This window comes from Notamacropus eugenii, chromosome 4, assembly GCF_028372415.1.
Source record: "Notamacropus eugenii isolate mMacEug1 chromosome 4, mMacEug1.pri_v2, whole genome shotgun sequence".
Taxonomy (NCBI): Eukaryota; Metazoa; Chordata; class Mammalia; order Diprotodontia; family Macropodidae; genus Notamacropus; species Notamacropus eugenii.
Window position 1 is genome coordinate 15989571 of NC_092875.1, and position 22857 is coordinate 16012427.

Here is a 22857-nt window from a genome sequence, read left to right on the forward strand (position 1 = left end):
CCTAGGAGGATGGTATACCTCTACAGTAGCTACGAAGATGAGGCCAGTGCTAACACAGTCATATCACAATATAAAAGCGCACACGCAAAGTTAAAATTATAAAGCATTAAGTCCAAGAAACTCATCAGACTATTAATCTCTGTCCTGCTGGGCAAACAGCCTATTTATCAAGTTCATGACATCTGAGCAACATTAAGGAGTTAAAGAAAGCTCTGAAAAAACAGTGACTTCTCCACTCAATATGTTCTATTTACAACATTAAAGCTACCTCGAATAGATAGAGTATTTTTGCTTTTAAAGGTCTCTTTCAACACTTTCTAAACGTATCATTTCAGATATATACAAGACATTTTCATAATGTCATAGTTTTATAGTGTACATTACTTTAATCAATAGATGTACTTCTCCAATGTACAAGAGGGAATTGACCATTTAATGTAACTGTTGGATTTTCCAGCTGGAAGGGCCTGAGAAATCCTCTTGTCCAACATATTCATTTACCAAGGAAGCAGATGTCTTGTATAACTTGTATGTCATACAACTAACGAGTCACAGAATCAGGACTCAAATTCAGGGATCCCGATTCCCAGGATAGTACTCTTTCTGCTACATCATGCTGATTTCAAGAACATCCAGAATGCAGGTGAACAAACATGCATTCAGTACCTACTATGTGCAAGGTGCTGTGCTGGCCTGGCATCACAAAGATAAAATGTCTGGGCACCACGGTTCAAGAACCGTAATAAGCTAGAAAGCATCCAGACAAAGGCAACCAGGATGATCTTGAGTCTGTGACATGGAAGGAACAACTGAAGGAACTGGGCATATCTGCCCTGGAGAAGAGAAGACTCATGTGGGATGCAAGAGATGCTCTCAAACATGCCATGGCAGTCACATGGCAGAGTAAGGAGCAGGAGTGACAGGTAAAAAACTGCAGAGGCAAACAGACTCAGTGTCAGGGAAACTGCACGGCTCTGCCTGAGGAGATGGCTCCCTGCCCCCTGAGGGGAAGGTGAGATCCTTTCTACATCTCACCTCATGTAATCTGGTGACCACATGCTCCAATCAAAGGGAGTAATAAACATTTGTGAACTGTGTTAGCAGACCAAGGCAAGGGCAAACTCTACTGTTTTGAGAATTATTTCAAGTTATATCTGTAATTTTAGTTTTTCTTTTTACCAAAATATGCTTACTTTTTCTTCTCATTTTTTCAATTAAAAAAAAATATATAATTCTGTATGGAAAAACATATCTGTAAACCAATGATATCTAAGCTGTAGATATAATATATGCACCAGAAAAAAAAAATTTGTTGAACTATTGAACTACTCATCAGAATGAAGAAACTACAAAGTCCAGGAAAAGTAAATATCAGACTGGAGGGGGCTAAATGCCAAAAATGAAACCTTAGAGTCTTCCTGAATGGAAGAACATTAGCAGCATGAACCCATTCTTTTTCTTTTTCCCTTTAAAACTTTTAACTAGGGGCGGCTAGGCGGCACAGTGAACAGAGCAGGAGGCCTGGAGTCAGGAGGACCTGAGTTCAAATGTGACTTCAGATACTTGACACATACTAGCTGTCTGACCTAGGGCAAGTCACTTACCCCTACTTGCCTTGCCTTCCCCCCTCCAAAAAACAAAAAAAACTTTTAACTGATCTTTTGGTTTTGACATTATATTCATTTCCTAATGTAAGCTCCTTACTTTCAAAAAAAACCAAAAACCAAAAACCTATCTTTAAAATAAAAAATTCAAAAGAGGAAAAAAGCAATTTCAAATGGAAAATGCAAAGGCAAACTCTCATCTCTTTCCTTTGAAGTCAAGTTGACTCATTCATTTGATAAACATCTCATTAGGGACCTGCTACATGGCAGGCACAGAGCTCAGTCAGCGATCCAGAGAAAAGAAAGCCAGCCCCTGCTCTCGGGGAGTGCCCAGTCCAATGAGGGAGACAACATCCAAACCCACAACTCTGAACTAGCAACCTCAGGGGATACGTTTGAAATAAGCACTGGGCTATCAGCGCACGACCTTCATTTCAATTTTATTATTGTTCTCTCCACTGACATCACTGTAACCACTGTCTATCAACTTGATTTGGCTTCTTTCACTCTCTGGGTCATTTATGTCTCCCCATACTTCTCTGTGTTCACAATTTCTTACAGCATAGTAATAATAACTCACCCTATTCACACACCATATAGTCATTCCCCAGTCAACGAGCAATTACTGTGATTCTAATTCTGTGTTACAAAGAGATGCTGCTCGAAATATTATGTTTATGGGACTTTTTTTTTTTAATCACCAACTTTCTGGGGTATATGCCTAGAGGCAGCTAGGTGGTGCAAAATGCTGGATCTGGAGGCAGGAAGACCTGAGTTGAAATCCAGTCTCAAATATTCCTAGCTGTATAACCCTGGTCAAGTTATTTAACCTTTGTTTGCCTTAGTTTCCTCAGCTGTAAAATGAGGATAAAATATTGCCTACCTCACTGGACTGTTGTGAGGATTAAATGAGATATCTGTAAAGTACTCAGCACAGTAGCTGACACGTAGTGGGTACTATATTAAATGTTTGTTTCTTCCCTTCCTTCCTCCCCCAGGGTCAGAAGATATGAATGGTTCAATTAGTTCTCAGCCTAATTCCAAACTGCTTGCAAGAATGGTTAAACCAAGCAATCTATTGGGCCGCCGATAGTGTAACAATATGCCTGTCCATCTTTTGTCAACTTTGCCAATTTACTGGGTACAGTCAATCTGTAATCTAACACTTTCGGGCTGCTTTGATTTGCATTTCTTATTATTGATTTAGAACACATTTCTTATGGTTAATATTAATAGTTTGCAACTCTTCTTTTGAGAAGTGTTTGCTCACATCCTCGGATTGCAAATCCTTGGAGTCAAATACACCTGAGTCATTTGGTTGTCAGATTCTTGTCAGAGATATTAGATGTAAAGACTCTTCTTCCAAGTGACTACTTCCCTTATAATGCTAGTGAAGTTGGTTTTATTCATGTAAAAGCTTTTCAGTTTTCAGTTCATATATTCTAAATAATCTATTTTATTTTTTAAATCTTGTTCGGTCAAGAATTCTCCCCCTCTCTACACCAGATGCGAGATACCTGGCCTGATTCCTTTTTTTTTTTTTTTGGTGCGACCTTCAATGTTCAGGTCCTACGTGCATTTTGATTGTATAGTGGTGTATGGTCTAAGTTGTTGGCCTAACTTTAATTTCTGCCAAATGTTTTCCAGTCTTCCTGGCAAATCTGGACAAAAGGGTGGTTCTTTTCCAAGTAATCTGCGTTCTTGAATTTGTCAAACACTGGAAACCTTCCTTTTTAAACAGGAGATTATCTTGATATAGCAATCTCTCTCTGATTTGGAGGTCATATATCCAGCAGCTTGAATGACTAGAACAATGCTGAGAACCAAGATGAGGCAAGGTCTTTGGGTATCTCACAGAGAAGACCCCCATGTCCAACAACAGCTCATAGTTATAACTGACATGTTCAAAGCATCTTAAAATTTACAAAGGCTCTTTTGCCACAAGAACCTCCTGAGGTAAGCGCATGTGCTCTATTCACAGCAGAGTTCCTCACACTCTCCTTCACAAAGTTCTAGGAGGCTTAGCAAACTGATTTCTAAGCTCAAGAAGTACTGAAGAGAAGAAAGGGGTAAGGGAGGAGGGCTCAAAGGAATCACCCTAATAGTGGTAAGATATGGTGGCTAAGAGCAAGGAAAAAGACAGAAAAATCACAAAAGGCGAAACCCATAGCATGTAGGGTCATTCTGTACGGCCTACCCTTTCTTTAGAAACTGATACAACAAATGTGACTTCCTTCATGTCAACAGCCAAATACAAACAAAATAACAACAGGAAAAATGTGAGCCAATCAGCAGAGGGCTTCTGGAGACTGGAAGGGCAGCCAGGGGGCAGAGACGAGGAGGAAGAGAGTTCCAGGTAAAGGTGAAGGGAGTGAAGGTGCCTTGAGGTGAGATATGTCACTGAGTCACAAGGGCCTGTTTCAGGGGAAGGAGGAGGGGGCTGGAAAGGGCAGATCTGGAACAGAACAGTGGAGGATGGGGCAGAATAAGGGAGCGGGCCACAGGCCCTGAGGAATGGGATTTGCACAATACTAGGCAGGGGTTCAGAATCATTGGACTAGGGAAGGCACGGGGGCAGGAGTAAGACACTCATTAAGGAATGAGTCCAGACCAAGAACCAATGGATGGCATGAGGAAGGCTGGCAATTAGGCTCAAGTCCCAGAAGGGAGAGGTGTGGCCTGGGGGAGTCTGGACAAGAAGCAGAAGCTGGCAGTCTGAGGTGGGTCAGCAAAGGCCTCCAGGAGCCCCGGGAATGGCCCTGGAAGGCAGGTCGTCTGGAAGCAAGAATGCTTTGCAAGGGGTTACCTGGGCAGTCTGGGAAGCTTTGGGGCCTCTCTTATACCTTACAGGATGCTCAGGCTCCTAAGAATTGTCTGCTGAAGAAAAACACCAAACAGCCCCCACATCTCAATGAGCTCTGGGGACATGATTCAATTGAACACAGCAGAATCATTGGTATTTGTAATAATGATTCCAAGTCATCCAGAAAAGGTTAACTGTGTTCTCTGTCCTGTGTTTCAGAAGACAAGGAAGTGATTCATAATCCATCTTTGAAAGGTGTTCATCAAAAGTGCTTAAACTAAAAACTGCTCCAGTATTTAAAGAGGGAGAATTTTACTTCTGTGGAAAATTTCAATTACATACAACAGTTCTTTTTCCGCTATCATGGGAGCCAACACTGCAGACAGCTAATAAGCTCTTGGTGCTCTATTTACTTCTAACTGGGCTCCTTCTGCTTCGCAGACCCCTAACTTCTGGGCTGTCAGAGATCTCTGCAGGCCTGGACTACAAGACTACTGTCAAACCCCTATGCTGTCTTCCACAGATGCTTTTAATTAGTACAAGTTTAAAAACAACAAGTTTCCAAAATTAAATCAGCTGATGACTGAAACTTTCCAAGGTGAGATGCTGTCATGTAGATGCACTCTCCTCCCCCACCATCAAAAGCCCATCCAAGAAATGTGGTGCTTGCTAACTGCACCATGTGATTAATATTTGGGTTTATACTTAGAGGTTAATTGTCTCTTTATGCTTTGGGATTAATTGAGTCCATATCATTTGAGCAGCTGACATACTATAATGAGAGCATTTGTTCCATACTACTTTCCATATGTTAATGAGCTCAATTCACTTTTCTTCCCATCCTAAAGTCGAGCAGGCCAACAGTCCACACAAGGAAATAAAACACCACTAGTTCACTCAAATAGGAAGGAGACCCTTCAGACTCAGGCCAAGGTCAGAAGCAATCTAAAGGGTCAGAAGAAGTCTTGCATCTGACATCACAGTACAATGACACAGCGTTTGAAAGGCACTCATTTTCACTGGATCTCCGTGATAATCCTGTGACATCACCAGGGCAGAGATGATTACCCTTGACTCCAAAATGAGGATGTTCTATGCACTACGGCTACCTGGCTGGAAAGTGACAAAGCCAAGATTCTCCACTGTAGCTTCAATCTGCTTTCTACCACATCAGATGGTGCCTCATTAAATCACAGAAAAGACAATTCACCTTAGCCCCACATTATATAAGAACACATTAAATACAGAAGTCTCTAGCCTACACAGAATTAAGGAACATACTCATAAACTAAAGAACGAGTAAAGGAGATCCTTAAGGTCCCCATCCCAATTAAACCCTAGGTTTGGGAAAACCACTTATTTTGGACCAGGCTCTCTCTACTTCTAAGACACAGATAAGTCATTGTGAGCTTTTTCCTGAATAAGAATCGTGTATGCTGCTTCTAAATTTGTATAAATTCCTAATTTCTAGAATCCAGATTTATGGGATTTTCTTGCAGTAAAATCTATTTAATGAGACACCTGCTGTTGCCTGGGAAAGGAATTTTTTTTTCCTGGCCAGGTGGCTTCCGAATTGCAGGTTCTGATCATTTGTTGTCTAAAATCTATGCTAAGAAAATCCAGCCTTTCAGACAGGTGCCCTTCAAACAGAAGAGGTCTCCTTGAAGGCTTTAGTCTACTTACAGCTAAAGAAAAAGTCATGCCGAAAAGAAATTGGAGTCAGAGCCAGGCGGTGTACGGATTTAATGAAAGTGACAGCAGCAGCGTCAGCACTGGCAGGAGGACGTTGATTGAAGGGACACACTTTTCCAATTACTGATGTTCTTCTCGATCAAAGCATAAAAGCAAGTGTGTTTGGTGGAATCCAACCCCTCTTTTGTTTTCTCAGGGAATCAGTATACCTGTGCTATATAAACTACCAGAGAAAGCCCCCAGATTCCCACTCTCCATCTGCCACAGATGGTCCGGGTGACTCTGGACAGGTCACCTGGCCCTGCACTCCTACCGATAGGGGCCCTGGAAGTCTTGAGAATCCTTAACGAATACAGACCTCAGCTATCAGATGAATAAACTGACTTAAGCACCTTTGTTGATTGGAGTGAAAACAATCTTGTTCTTTTTTCTTCCAATTCATTTTGTGTATATATGTTTACAATATATATTTTATTTGTACATCATCTTCATTTCCAGATACGTCCCTCCTTAGAGAGCAATCCCTTGTATCAAAGAATAAATGCATCAAAAAGTTCAGTCAAACTAACCAACATATCACTCAGCCTGCCAGTATCCCTAGTCACTCACATGTTCTGGCACCGAGGGAGAGAAACATTTCTCGTCTCCTCTCCCGTACCCGGTTCATCCGCTCTTTAGAATGCTGTTCTGAACTCCTCACACACATCATGCCTAATGGGTCAGCAATATTCTGTTCCATTTACATGCCACGAATGGGCAGCTGCTCTCCAGTGGATGGACCACTGCTTCTTGTCTTTTGCTGCTACATAATGTGCTGCTAAAATGCATGGGACCTCTTTTCCTGTCTTTGGTCCATCAATGGGCTCTCTGGGCCACAGCACGCAATAGACACTTAGTCACTTTCTAGTATAATTCCAAACTGCTTTCCAGAATGGCTGGATCAGTTCAGAGTTCCACCACCAATATGTTGCTTGCAGGCCTCCTGCAGCCCCTCCACTACTACTTCTTCCATCTTTTGTCTCATGCATTCATTTTTCAATAACAGAGGTAAATCTAGGTGGCACAGAGAACAGAGCAGTGACCCTGGAGTCAAGAAATCCTGAGTTCCAGTGTGGCCTCAGAGACTTACTAGCTATGGGACCCTGGGCAAGTGACTGACTTCCACCTCAGTTTCTTCATTTGTAAAATGGGGATGTCAGCACCTACGCCCCATGATGGTTATGAGGTACAAACGAGTTAATCTTTGTAAAGTATCTGGCAAACCTTACAGAATTATAGAAATGCTGACTATTAATGTCATGACAAGCTCATCCCCCAATGAACTGAGAAATCAGGAGTTTTCCTGGCAGAGTGGGAAGAATTTCGCTGCTGACCCAGGAGCTGAGCACCTGTGGCCATCGAGTGGCTGTAACCTTGCAGAAGTCAAACAAAATTTCTCTAACTTCCAAGTCCAAGAATATAAAATAAGAAGGTGCCATTAAATGGCATCCAATGTCCCAGCTCCTGTGATCATTCATTTTCTAATCCATGTCACAGGGCTTGGAGGAGCCTCCTCTGTCCTTCAAAGCAAAGACCAAATGAAAGAACCAGAAAGATCGTCCCCAGACAAGATCGTCACAGAAGCCCAACTCTTGAGATACGCTGTGCTGCCAAGCAGGGAAATGGAGGAAGGGAAGGGAAGCAGAGGAGCTTCTGTTTTAAAAGGGACCTTCCCCTTTCAGGGAGATACAAGATCTTGTCTCCTCTGCTGGGTCTTTCAGATAAAAGAAAAAAGAAGAGGGACATGGCCACCCCAGCAGAGCTCCAGCACCGTTATCATTAATGGATGGGGACAAGCAACTCCACAGTAGACAAACTCTCTACAGAAACAGACTCACAACACTGACATCAACAGGTAAAGGGATGCTGGGGAGGTCGGGGGGGGGGGGGGGTCAAAAGACCTTGGTTCCAATTCTAGCTCTTCCAATAATCAAGCTAAGTGACCTTGTGCAAGTCACTCAAGCCCTCAGGCCTCAGGGTCCTCCTAGTCCAGTCTGGATCTGGGGTCGGCAAACTATGGCCAGCAGGCCAACCGTGGCCTCTCACCCATTTTTGTACAACCCTGGAGTTAAGAAGGGTCTTTACAACTTTTGTATTTATTATATTTAAAAATATAAACTGTTGTAGTAGCTGTCCAAAAATAGGCCAGGCAGCAGGCCTGGAGTTTGCCAACCTCTGATCTCAATGATCTACAAAGCTCCTTCCACCTCTGAGATATCCAGATATGTGTGAGGACAGCAGACACTGGCTATGTGTCCTTAGAGGGCTGGACACTCACTGTCCAATCCCTCAACAGATTCAGAAGGTATGGCAATCACATCTTAGGAAGAATGGTGATATGGGGCTAAAATGGCTTTCCAAAAGGCAGAGCACAGCATGTAATGGATTGGAATAAAAAGTGGGCTGTCTAGTGAAAATAATCCAGGCAAGCACAGTGCCTGGGGCTCTTCCAATAAATATGAGAAGATGGGTATGGATTGATGCATAAATAGAATAACAATACACAACAATATAAATGATCCAGACACATTATAATGACCAATCTCAGGTGAGGGCCTAGAGGGGCAGAGTGTTTCACATACAAGGAGGTCCAGCTACTATGGTTTGGGAAAGGAAGCTTCAATAGGGAAGCCCCAATAACTGTGGCATAAAAAGAAAAGCCATCAGGCACTCTTAAAAACAAGCCAGCCCTCCCAGCCATCACCTCCTTCCTCCCCGGCAGGTATCTCAGCCCCAGATTCAGAACCACCGAGAGAATAGCCTACCTTGGCCTGGACTGCATAGGAAGCCAGGAGTACAGACGCCTCAGGAGGGCAATAGATCTTCTCATCCAGAATCTGTTTCTTCACCTACACAGACCACCAAGAGAGATGTGAGAAGGTCACTTGATGGCCATGGCAGATGCTCGTTCTGACAAGGTCTGCCCAACCAGGCCGGTAATTTTTTTCTGACATGGAATATGAGTCTTTACTGACAGAGATTCCAGGACTCTCTAGAGCGCACACTCTGTCACTAAGAAGCCAGTATTAAGAAGATGGCTTATCTTCACCTGATCATATGCCGAATAAGCAAAAACAAGATCTTTCCTATCAAACAGAAAAGGGCAGGGACTGAAGCTGGAACCCTGTGCTGTTAGACTAGGTTACAGTTAAAACACAAAAAACCTCCAAAGAAACAGCTCTGAAGGTAGTTCCCTACTGGGCCCCTACTCAGCCTGAACACGAGATCAAAGCTGCACAGTCAGTCCAGCTGAACTGGAGCCGATAAAGAGCTATCCCTTTCAATTTGCTCACTCTAAGGAAAATGGAAGCAATGAAGTCTGACCATTAAACTTTTCAAGGCTTACAAGTCCAGGAAACAGAATTCTCAGGCCACGATGGTGAACTGCTAGAGCCTCCTGCCATTTTGTTACGTCAGACACCCAAAATGAAGGGGGGGTTGGAGAGAGGGTTACAGCTTCACTGACTGAGTAAGTAGCATGCAAATACATGAAGAGGGTCGATTATGATTGCACACAACCATGTCCAACAGACGTCCCAATGTATATCCAAACACTCAGGTTGCAACATGGGAAGACTTGAAGAGGAGCCATACTGTGTCTATGTACCATTTCCAAGTGCTTTTAAGAGAACCATTTAACACCTGGACTATCACTCCTGCCCAGCCAATGGTTACATGGTAATCAATCCTACTCAAGATTCCTTCCCAAGTTTTAAACTTTTCTTTGCCTTCTTGGAGTAAAAACTAAATCCTAGATGCTTCCAAATGCAGAAAAGAAGGGTCCCCTCTATATTTTCATCCCATGCCTTAGCAGAAGAGGTGGGGAGGGAAGATATATACATGAAACTTCTTCTTTTCAAGGCTAAATCTCAGCTTCTGTCAGCTCACCCTCCCTGTGTCTCTCACCGTCCCTGTCCGTCCTGAACTCATGCCTAAGAGGCCTTTTAGTGTGGCTCTCTTGCAGGGTGGTCTTCACAGACACATTTTATTCTAGTTATGGATACTGTCACATTCTGGTTCTAATTTAATTCACGTAGATCCCTTCTTTGAAGTGGCACCCAGACAGGAAGAGCCCCTTGGCAGGTCAGACCAGGATGGCACCATTACACCCCCCTTCACTAAAGGCAAAAACTCTTCAAAGCACCCAAAAGTTCAATGACAATGAGTGAGACTGAGAGTGACTATATGGGGAAGGAAGGCAGGTGATGTGAGCCAGGACTGCCCAGAAGGATAAGGTCTGGGCAGCTTTAGGTCAATGCCAAGAGGAAGAGCAGTTATGCATGCCAGAGATCCACTGAAGTGGCCAAGTCAGATGGCAGTGGACCTGGGGGATGCCAAGTCATCGCACTAATTTGTACTGAGCTGCAAAGAGTCACCACTGACCATCCATCCATGTCAGAGATTTGGGGAGCTGACATTAATACAAAGGTGCCACACTCCTATAGCCATTTGCTGCTATCTCTCCTATACCACCGAAAATAAGTTTTGTTTAAGTGAACAAATTACATCCACATGCAATGTCTTATCGTCCTTATTTGACTATAAGGTCCTGAAGGGCTGGTATCCTGTCTTCTTTGAAGAACGATGGACTCTCACAGTGGGGTGGGATGTGAGAGCACATAGTTATGTATCCCCTACTATGCTCAGCTCCCCTCTTCTAGAAGAAGAGGAAGATGAACTGAAAGAGTAATTTTTTTTCTTTGAGAAAAAGTCTATTATTAAATTTAACTTTCACTGAGCACAATATGCTGAGGGCTCTGGCTCAAATTAACGATAATAGCACTACATGACAGACACAACATTTACTTCTGGGAAATTATGTCATTATCCCTCCCCCCAACCTCAGCAATCTTTTCTATTACTGACAGCTGGCACCTTTGGGCCTAAGAGGCAGCTTAGGCACAAATCGCTGGTAACTAACCATGAAATTGTGGCAGGGCTATGACTGGATAGGAAAACGAGAGGACGAGCAAAATCGGTGGCCTTCTCATGTCTCTGCAGACCAGGCCCAGAAGCCTGGGAAGAACCCAATGACCTGGCTTGGACCCTTCGATCCCAGATTTCCTGATTGCTTCCATTCAGTCCAATTCAACAAATATTTTCTTTAAAGCGCTCAGTTCTCAACCTGAGAAGCCTTTTGCAGTTAGTCGTCTTTAATCTCTTCGAATATCCCCAACCCATTCTTTCTCTAGCTGATTTGTACCCAGTAATCAGTGTGTGGTCTCCCTCATTAGACTGGGAGCTCCTTGACAGCAGGGTGTCTCTTCTGCCTTTCTTTGCATCCCTAGTACTTAGCCTGGTGCCTGGCACACAGCTGATGCATAATAAATGATGCTTTATTGACTACTTCCTAGCTGCTAAGTACTAGAGGTTGGGTTATGAGCTATCCAAAAGAAGCTAACAAATTCTGCCGACTTCCATGGATCAAGTGAGGGAGATAAGCCATGACTGACTATAACACAAGGTAGAACAAGATAAAAAGCTGTATTAGTGGTGAAAAAAAGTTCTACTATAGCTCACAAGAGGGAGAAATTCTCTCTTCAATGTGGGCAAGAGCTAGTGCTCAGAGAGACCCTCTTTTCCCTTCCGACTGTTGGGGCCCCACCACTGAGCCCACTTTTCCTTTCCCTGTTACATATCCAATGGTCTGATACCTACTGCATCATTTCATGATGGCATGTTTGCCCGGGTTCTGGATAATAGACAAAGCTTTCGTGCCTTCCCAGTCACCAGTGGAGTGAAACAGGGCTGTGTGTTTGCTCCCATGCTTTTTAGCATGATGTTTTCAGCCATGTTGTCAAATGTTTTCAATGAAAATGAAGAAGGCATCAAGGTCAACTATCATACTGATGCTAAGTTCTTCAATCTGAAAAGGCTACAAGCCAAGACTAAAGTGGAGGGAGTGCTGGTGCATGATTTTCTGTTTGCAGATGACTGTGCACTTAATGCAGCCTCTGAAGCTGAGATGCAACACAGTATGGATCAATTCTCTGCTGCCTGTGCTAATTTTGGCCTAATAATCAACACCAAGAAAATGCAGGTGCTCCATCAGCCACCACCACACCATTTGTATGTGGAAGCATCAGTTACAACAAATGGAGAAGTTTTGAATGCTGTGGATAAGTTCTTACCTTGGTAGTTTGCTTTCCAGGGATGTACACAATGACAATGAGGTTGATGTATACATTGACAGAGCTAGCTCAGTGTTTGGGAGGCTCCAAAGAAAGGTTTGGGAGAGAAGAGGTATTAGACTGACTACCAAACTGAAGGTCTATAGGGCCATTGGGCTGACCTCATTGTTATATGCTTGTGAAACATGGGCAGTCTACCAGAGCCATGCCAGGAAACTGAATCGCTTCCATCTGAACTGTCTTAGGAAGATTCTGAGGATCACCTGGCAGGATAAGGTACCAGACACTGAGGTCCTTGCTTGAGCTGAACTGCCAAGCATTCAAACTATGCTTCAGAGAGTGCAACTCTGATGGGCTGGCCACACTGTTCGAATGCAAAATATACGCTTGTCAAAAAGACTATTTTATGGAGAACTTGCATGGGGCAGGTGATCACAGAAGAAATGATACAAGGACAATCTCAAGAACTTTGGATTTGACTGTGCAACATGGGAGATACTGGCACAGGACCACTCAGCATGGCGGCTCCACATCAGAAAGGGTGCTGTGCTCTATCAGCAAAGCACAACTGAGACAGCACAAAGTAAACACAGGATGCATAAATTTGGGATATCTACCCCAAATTTTCATACAGACTATCTGTGCTCAGCTTGCGGTAGAGCATTCCGAGCTTATATTGGTCAGATCAGCCACAGTTGGACACTGAAATTTCACTTTACAATGGTGATGTCATTTTGGTCCTCTTCGAAGACAAAGGACGACAACCAACCTGTTGCTCATTCCACTTGCATAAACTCTCTCCCATTTTCTATCTCCTATTCCCACAGTCATTGCCCTAGCCCCAGAAGGACCCACTCAGCCTAACAGAAGAGCTTTCTAACAGGAATCAATCCCATCTCCACTGTCCCCTCAACCCCAATATGGTCTCCACAGTACTGCCAAATTCATCATCCTTTATACAGAATCAGGTAGCATCATGGGGCAGTAGCTACGAAGCTGGACCTCAAATGTTGCTGCCAACACACACAGGTTGGGCACCCCTGGTAAGGGACTCAGGTAGCTTTCTAGGCCACTGCATTGCAGAGCAGGGACCAATCTTCTTCAATGGGAGCTCCTGTATCAATTATTCATACATTTGGCCAAAAAAAGCCAATCAATGTGGCCTAGCTGTGCCTTTGCTCCAAGGTCTGCTGCGGCCTGGAGGGTAGAATCCAAACTTGTCTGCCCAGTAGTCCTCGTGCCACCCCCAGAACCACCCCTGGAACCACCTGCCTCTCCAGCACTCCCCAACCTTGGCTTCCCTGTTCCTCTATACTAAGAATACCCACTGTGTTCCTTGCTATCTATGCTCACACTGCGCCCTATGCCAGGAATATTCTTCCTCTGGGGATGAATGCCCAACTCAAAAGTCACCTCCTCCATGAAGCCTTTCTGGATCTGTCACATGCAGATAATATGCTCTCTGCATGTCTCACTACATGTCTGGCTCCACCTCATCTTTCTTCCAAGCTCCAACTGTTCACTGGACATTTCAAAATAGATGTCCCATAGGCATCTCAAACTTGATATATCCAAATAGGCTGTATTTGTTATCTATCCAAAACAAAACTCATTGTCTTTCACCCCAAATACACTGCTCCCGAACAGCACCCCACTTTCAGTCCCCCGGGTTTGCTACCCTGGCATTATTCTCAACTTCTCACTCTCTGACACTCCCATTTCTAATCAGTTACCACATCCTGGGTCCAGTTACCACATTCCAGCATCATCCCCTTCTTGCCAATCAGTCATCACCTATGTCAGTCCCTTATTCCCTCTCATCTCTCCTCATTGCAGTTCATACTCCATACAGTTTCTAAAGGGTGGATCTGGCCCAGTCACTCCCCTATTCAATAAACTCCAGTGATTCCCTACTGCCTTGAATAGGGAACCTGTCTGTCTGAGCTTTAAGGGGCTTTACCCCTAGCCCCAACTTGCCTCTCCTACCTTCCTGTACTTTGCTGTCCAGCCAGACTGGCCTTCCTGAAATATATTTCTCCCAAACAACACTCGATTTCCTGTGTCCATGCCTTTTCGTTGGCTGTCCCCAACACCTGAAATTTACTCCCCGCAACCTCTCCTCACCAAAGCCCTGGTTTCCTTTCAAATCAGCTCAGTGGTGCCTCCTACATGAACCATGTCCTGACCTCCTCAGCTACTAGTACTGCCTCCACACTTGGACAGACTTATGCAGATTCAGAGGGCCCTTGGTACCCCCAGTATCTAGCACATCAAGTGAGCTTATTAAGTCCTTGTTACTGAGTAATCTATATATCATGATGGCTTTGTTTTCTAGTCGTCTGTGAATGGCTCCTATCCCTTACTACACTAAGTACTACAAAAAGAAGGAGGGCATCTCATCTGAGCTTGGGGTCTCTGCTAGGGCTGTGTAAATGCTCACTGAGTTACTGAGTCTACAAAGAACATTTTAAGCCTAGAGGAAGGAGGGTGAAAAGAGTAATGGATTAAAAGCCGGGGCCCTGGGATCCAGCTCTTGCTGTACAACTGACAGCATGGCCACGGGCTAATCACTTTACCTTTCCTGGCCAGTTTCCTTATCTATCACAGGAGGAGTCTGGATTAGAGAGTTTGTAGCATCTCCTCTCATACAAGATTTATATGAAGAATGAATTTCATTTCCATTATTTTCTCTTCAGATTCAGCAGTACAGTAGAGGAGACAGTGGATTTAGAATCCAGGCCTAGGTTCAACTCTGCGATCTATAGGCTATGAGCAAGTGGGCCAGCCTCGTCACCTTCTAGGACTCAATTCTACTTAGATGTTGAAGGAGGAGGATGGGCTAGGACCTCAGCACTCCTTAAACTGGGGGGGCCCGATGCCATGCTGAAGGGATTGGGAGTGGGACAAGTTTCAGAAGGCCTAGACTAGGTGACCTCCAAAGGCCCCTCCAAGCCTCTCAACTCCTAAGCTAAGATTACTCTCAAGCCTTCCTGTACACAGCTGCAGGGTATGTCTTGTTGATCTCCTAGGGCAGATGTTTTTGCAATAAGAAAGGCTGTCCATAAAACACTAGAGGAAGTCTCTAAACCAAACGTTGCCACTCCATTTGGGGCATTCACTTCGGAGTAAAGGGGACAGCAGAGATATGCCAGGATACCTGTAGGAAGAACAAATGCTGTGTGATCTCCTGGACCAACTCTTCCTCTGCATTCTCTGGATAAAATTTGGCCAGGAAGTGAAAGGTGACTGGCTCTTCCTTTGAAACATCATGATCCAGCACCTGAAAAATTACAGGGCAAAAAGTCAACAAGGTGAGAGCCGGCCCATACCCAAACACCACTTCCTTCATGCAGCACACACAAGCCAGCACTAAGTGCTACAGAGATTCACCTCCCACTGCTGTTATGCAACTGAGCTAATCTCCAGGACCTCCATGGATGCTGCTTCTTGTTTTGGAAGAGAAGGAAGTTGAGCAAACCTATCTCTTTCGTTTAGATCAAAAAGTAAAGGCAATGTCTTCAAGGACAAAAACCATGAGCGTCCACCTGCCGGCGTGTGACTGGATCTTGTTTGGCCACTAGTTGTCCCATGTTAGGGTCTATAGAGCACCTTGGGCACTGCTTTCTCCCCTTGTCCAACCGTGGTTCATGTATTGGAGTGGGCCCTGGAGGTGACAGGACAGAAAAAAGCCTGGCCACCGTAATCTCATTGGTTTGGAGCAAACTTCTGAGATGCTTCCAGGAGCCCTGGTGGCCCATGGGCCCTCATCTGAAACCCTTGGCCAATCTGGTAACTCCATCCACTACCTCCCCTAATGTCAAGCATCTGCTACCCAGAATGCATTTGGATTCAGGGAACAAACATGTCATCCTGCAAGCTACAAAGTTCCATTAACATGTCATAATTTATTTCCTCTGAGCAATACACTCCATAGCTCCATATGCCCTCAATCCATCATCAATTTTCCTAGCAGTCAGACATAATTCAAACTCATTTTGTTTAGAATCACAAAAGGAGACTAGGAAAAGTTCCTTAGTTTTGGGGGTGTACAATTCTCCTGCTGAAACTCCACGTGGAATTACCCAGATTAGAAACAAACCCAGAATCAGTGCCCTGCCACTCATGTCAGCCAACTGCCAAAAGTCCTTGCTGTGAACTCTGGTTTGCTGTGTTTATAACTGCAAGGGATTCCAGTACGTCAGGTCACATTAATATGTGTATACAGCCACACACACACAGTCTAGATGTTAAGACTGAATGTAAAATGAGAAAAAGCTTCCACAGTTTGTTAAGCACATAATAAGTGCAGATTTTTGAAGAGTTTGGAACGTAAGCATGAGGCCCATGTCCAAACTGCCAGAGAAACACAATTTCTCCTGCCCCAGGAAGCTTGATACACAAATGATCTGCACTGAATGGTGTCAAGGGAATTCTCTTCCCTTGGAATACAATTTGAATTCAAGTTGGGGCCTCAGAGTTACTTAAAAATAGATAAAATTTAAAATCCCAGGAGAAAGCAGAAGCTCTGATACAGTCTTTTAAACACATACACTGCAAAAATGGATGTGGGAAAGAAATAGACATTTTTGTTTACAAAAGCAGACTGCTGGCTCAACCAACTGAAGGACACAAAGTCAGCCATGAGGAGCTTAGCGATACCAGGTGAATGAACGGGCACAGCAATCATTTCATCTTGATTTATGTGATTTGACCAGCAGAGCTTGGAAGTAGAAACTGCCTTCTGCTTTTCTGTCTGCGGGGGGGGGGGCAGGACTCTACTCCCCTCAAGGAAGGTCTACAAAGGCCCGACCAATCAACACAAAAACTAAGCACAAGCTCAGGAAAAGGGCTGGGATAAAAACGAGGCCTTTGGTTCCCCCAGTCCACGTTCAGGGCCCAACCTTTTTGTCCATTTTGAGCCAGGCCACGGTGTCCTTGATTGTATACTGCAGTCCAAAGAACCAGGTTTCCCGTAGTCCCAGAGTCCGGCACACCAGGTCAAATAGGTCCTTCCCTTTCCATTTCATCTACAATGGAATCAACAGCAGAGAGCATTGAACAAGAAGAACAGACTCTCCCCTCATTCAGCCATGCTAAGATCTTTTCACTTTCCTCTTCTAGGATTCCAAAGCACAAAGCTCCTATGAAGATGGCTGATGAACAAAGAACTTAAAATGGACTTTCCCAAAAATACTGAGCAGAAGTAGTTGCCTAGTCTTGGTGGAAAACATCACTTGAAGTTTAATGATTTGCTAACTACGAGGTAAACACACCAAGCACCTCCCAGGGACATTTCCTTGGAGATCATACTCTTTCCAAAGGTGCTAGAACAACTAGTAAGGACACACAAACCTTCGGATGAGTCTAATATGGTTTGTGAACTTAGTAAGATGCTTAGCTTTCAGAGACATTAGTTCAATATTTTTCTAAGTCATTACTCTGCCCTGTGATTAAGGGGAATTAGAAATGCTAAGTTTCAGAACAAAATCACTGGTTTTAACCACTGGTCCTATTATATGATGTTTCAGCTTTGTTAGCTCACAGTTTAATAAACGCACGTGAGGGTGAGAAGACAGTCTCGGTCGGCAGTAAAAGACAAGTATCTAAACGACTACAACGTCCAGAACAATAAGGAGAAATAAAGTTGAGATAAAAGACAGGAACTGCCCCTCCCACAGGGAGAAGGCAGGCACACGTACTGATAACTACAACATGACGCTCTAAGGTGCCAAACGAAGGCCCTGAGAGGTCGCCTGCTCAGATGGGGCAGGCAGTGTCTTGTCCAAGCTGACACAGTGATTCGAAAAATCTTAAGAAACTGGGATTGTTTGGTTTTCTTCCTGGCCTTCCCGCCACCTGGAAGGCTGGCACTGTGGTGCATGCCAGCATTAAGGTGACTCACTCCCTCCTTCGCTTTAGGCACTGCTACCCCCTTGTGGCTAACCCAGTTCAATCAGCCCGGGTCCCAGTCCCAGACTCCTCCAGGAGAAATGCTGAGGTCCAGCGGTCCAAGCAGCTGCTGGGGGCTTGCTTCTGTCTCCAAGATGACAAAGTGACAAGAGCCACGGTGGCATGCTGTGATTCGAGTAGAAGTGCGGTACCACTGAGGGATGAGAATACTGCAGCTAGCTGTCCCTAAGGTGCTAAGGCCTTAGGATGCCTAATGTTCAATCACTGAAAAGGAGTGCCCCAAACTCCCTAGCACCATCAAAAAAAGGAACAGGGGATAAGGGACTACTTAATATTATAAATAAAAATTTAAAATGTTCTGAAAAAGAAAAAACCCTCAAGTGTTTCAGTTGCTTTCATTAGAGGGGATTTCCTTGAGAACAAGGACTATTCTGCCTTTCTTTGAGCTTAGCACATAGTAGGTGCTTAATAAGTGCTTGCTGATGACACTCTGAAAGGGTTCTGTCCCTCTAAGTGAGTGGGCCCATTGCACAAAAAGGTCAGATCCCAGCTACTGCACTTACCAGCAGGCAACCAGAGGCCGGAGAACTCCCCCTGGGAGAAGTATGGGAGACAGTGGGGCCAGGGGGGGCGTCCCAGGCACCATTATCCCAGGCCCTTCAGCTACTCTCTGGTTTAAAAGAGCTTGGGTTGTAAGAGTGATTTTAAATAAACTCAAGCCGTGTAAAGTTTCATTTCTGCGAGGTCTTAACAAATCAAACTTTCAGTGACAGTTGTGGGCACACCTGTTTCCCCATCAAGCTAAGGGTTTTTTCCAGTTCCCAGCACACTTTAATCCCAGGGTACAGACTTTACTGAAATAACATTTATTTTGGAAAAGAAAAACCACATAAGTTTCAGAATATTTTCTTCCCAACGCTATTTTAAGCCTGACCACAGTACGTTGTCCATAAATGACTGCCTGTTTACAAGACAATACCAACAGTAAACAATCACTATGAATTCTGGAGAAAGTGAGCAGCCAGGGGCCAAGAAACTCCAAGGTGACTCCCGCTAGCTAAGCACTGCATCCCACTGCAGGCCATCACATCCAGAACATGAGGCCCAGCACCTGCTTCTTAAGCAGGTGTGTATGACAAGTTTTATGTACAACATTACTAAACTATACTTACCAAGGGACTTTGCATCCTCCACTGACATATTATATCAATGAAGTTCCACCCACTGCTCTGTATATTTGCACTGAACTTTACAAGCAAATAAAAAAAACACAGATACGGGAACTACTGCCTCTCTAACGCAGACAGGAGGCTTGGTTTGGAACTCAGGACTATCAACCAATCAACAAGAATTCAGACATTAATCTTGGTCCTTTTCAGGGTCTACCTCACAAAAACAATGAAATAAGCAAACCCTATTAGGGATGAAGCACAGACACAGCATGCACCTGCCATCCACTGTCAACGACCTATCACTAAGAGACTAGGCTTTCTTTATTTGCAAGGGGCCTGTGCTCTCCACAGCCACTGGTGGGTCCTGCTGAGTCCCCCAGGAGGACCTTCCCAAGCCACCTCTGGGCTGTCCAGAAAGGGCTCCCTTCTCCCCTTTAATGAACCAGATTCACCTAGATGACAGAATCCAACGTTACTAAACAACTAAGGAGATTGGCACAAAGAGGAACCAAAATAAATGGTGAAGATTCTGTCAGTAACCTGGCCCAGCCAATAGAAAATACTCCTTCCAGCTCTCCCAGATCCAAGTCTCCCTCCCTGTTCCCCCTCTCCTCCTCTTCTTACCCAATTCTGACCCCTGCAGGATCTCTCTGCGCCTCCTTCCAAGTCTTCAATCTCAAGAGCCCTCAACAATGTTCAGCAGGGCCATCTACTTTCAGGAAGTTTTTCCTGCCTCAAAGTCTTAGCCTGTCTTCCCACAATTTCTCTGCAATGCTCCCCCACCCCCACCCCATACCCCAGCAAGCCTAATCCTATTTCTAAGTAACCATCTTGGTTCTCAAACTTGGCCCAAAGAGGGCCTGGATTTCAGGGTGGGGTACATCGACCTGAAGGAGGACTCCCAGGGAGAGCAAAAGGAAGCCCCAGAATTTTGGCAGCAGGAACTTTTTGGCCTAGTCATGGCTCATGTAGGTTTCTGGTTCAGTCAATTCTGGGGAGGTGTTCGGACCACTCTGCAGGGATTTCTTCTACCTTTGTCTTAAGGCAGAGTTACCAGACCTGCACTGTGAGAAGATCCCTTTGGCAGCTGAGGGGAAGACGACCTGAATGGGAAGACAACTTGGGTGGGAAGACACGGAAGGCTGAAGGTCAACAGCAAGCTATTGCAGATGTTCAGAAGGGTGCTGAGGCCCACTGGCTGGGGACAGTGCCACAGGAGACAGGGGGGTGTACAAAAGGGAGACAGAATAGGACTTGATAAGTGGGGCCTGGAGTATATGAGCATGAAGCCTAGATTTTGAATCTCGGGGATTGAGAGGACGGTGCTGCCCCTGATAACAGCAAAGGTCAGAAGAGGGAAGGGCAGGAGGGGAAAGATGAGTTCTGTCTGTCTACTAGACATCCCCTTAGAAATGTCTAATAGGCAGCGGGTGGGGAAAGACTAGAATCCAAGAAAGAGGTGAGGTCTGGATAAACAGATAGGAGGATCGTCCACACAGAGATGCTTGAATCCATGGGAGATGCTTAAATCACTGAGTACAGAGACAAAAGAGTAGGGAACCAAGGGGGACATCCACACCCAGTGAGCATGAGCTGGAGGATGGTCCAATAAAGGAACTACAACGGAAGCCTCGTCATACAGGTGGAAGGAGAACCAGGAGCAGGGGTTGTGAAAACCTAGAGGGGAAAGGACCCAGGAGAAATCGCCATCAAAGCCCCAAAGGCCACAGAGGGTCGAGAAAGATGGCGACTGAGAAAAGGCATTCAATTGGCAATTAAGAGGTTGTCAGTAACCTGGAAAAGAGCAATGCCAGTTAAGCAGTGAGGTTGGAGACCAGAGTGAAGAGGGTTTAGAAAAAGTGAGAGAGGAAATACTATTGTTTATTAAAAGAACCAGCTCAGCTCCAGAGAAGAGTTGAGAAAATGTGCTTCCCTCCTCTTTTCACAGAAGGGGGTAACTATGGATGTGGAATGTTACATCTACTCCATGAATTCAATGTGTGTTATGCTCTAGTTTGGCTAAGGTGGTTTTTTCCTTTTTTAAACTCTGTTGGAAAAGAAAGCATGGTAGACTGAAAAGGATGTATATATTTGGAAATAACTGACATAAAAACAAAGGCATCAATTTTAGAAATTTTTAAAGTTATACTAGCTCAGGGGAGCTGAGTGGCGCAGGGGATTCAGGAGGACTTGAGTTCAAATCTGCCCTCTAGCTATGTGACGCTAGACAAGTAACTTAACTCTGATTGCCTACTCTGCCCCCAAATATACAAGCTCATTGGTACACCTCTTTGCAGAGCACAGACATCAAGGCAGCGCAGTCCTGGAGGACAAGCTCAAAGGCATTTCAGACATTCATTAAGAAGAGCCTTTGAAGCAGAATGTTTTCTCCTGTATTATGTTTAGTTTGGGTTTTTCTCATGGTTTCTCCTGCGCATTTGAATTCTATGCAGCATGCCTAATGTGAAAGTGTGTTTAATAAGAATGTAAGTGTAGAACCCATATAAGATTGTGTGTTGTCTTGGGGAGGGAGGAGGAGAAAATCTAAGACTTATGGAAGTGAGTGTAGAAAACTGAAAACAAGTAAACTGATAATTCCTTTTAAAAGACAAAACTAAAAAAAAAGAGCTTTTACACATATGCTTTGATCAATAAACAGCATTTGTTAAATGCCTGATTATCTGCCAGAGTCTATGTTGGGAGTTAGAAAGAAATACAAAAGTGCAACAATGCTTGCTCTCAGGAAGCTTACATTCGATTACAAGGCATACCACATGTTGAAAGAGAAATACATACAGAATGGCCAAAAAACTGGAAGAAGGGGAGTGAACAGGTCAGGGAGCTTTACAGGGAGGTCAAAGCCCCTGGGGACATTTCAGGCGGGGGTGGCGGGGGTGGGGGGCTGTGTGCACAAAGGTGGACTATCACAGGGAATGTTAATACAGAGGGCCTAACAAAGATGCTTGGATACCTTCCACTGACAAGGTTCATGAGGTCCCACACCTGAACAGCGCATGCACACACACCCACACACCCTCCTTGGGCTCTGGTAACACAACCTTCAAAAATGTAGCAAGGTCCTGGCCTCTCTTCAGCAGCACATGGATGACATGCCAATTCCTGAAGTATCCCATATTTTTTTAAAGTCACTTCCCTGCCACAGGATGCAGAGTGAAGTGACTACAACACAGAGAACCATGGTCACTATGAAGACTTTAGAATTCTCATCCAAGAGACCAAGCACCGTCCAGCAGACTTAGGCTACAACAGCTGTCTGCCCACTGGCAGTGAGGGGATGGGTCCAGAGGGCTCTGAGACACTGTCCTTTGGACATGGCTGATAGCAGAAGCTGTTTGCAGCTGGCCTTTTGTTTTTCTTTGTTTTTCCAACGAGGGAGAGGTGAAAGTGGAAGGGAGGGAAGATGAATTTCCAATGACTGAAAAAACAATTTAACTGAACTTAAAAAAAAAATGAGACCTCCAAAGGAGGCTTCATGAAAGCCCTCA

At 44.5% G+C, this 22857-nt stretch overlaps 1 protein-coding gene across 5 annotated transcripts in view; it reads right to left on the minus strand.

The window, feature by feature from the left end:
- The window catches only part of NF2 (NF2, moesin-ezrin-radixin like (MERLIN) tumor suppressor), a 125455-nt gene that overhangs the window by 60354 nt on the left and 42244 nt on the right, over positions 1–22857 (minus strand). For 4 of the 5 annotated variants that reach the window (XM_072600024.1, XM_072600026.1, XM_072600027.1 and 1 more), the window contains exons 2-4: positions 17171–17296; positions 15427–15549; positions 8904–8987 (exon numbers count right to left, since the gene is read on the minus strand). In XM_072600024.1, the coding sequence (XP_072456125.1) occupies positions 8904–8987; positions 15427–15549; positions 17171–17296 (333 nt within the window). The remainder of the gene's footprint in view (positions 1–8903; positions 8988–15426; positions 15550–17170; positions 17297–22857) is intronic. The other variant, XM_072600028.1, reaches the window with a different exon arrangement.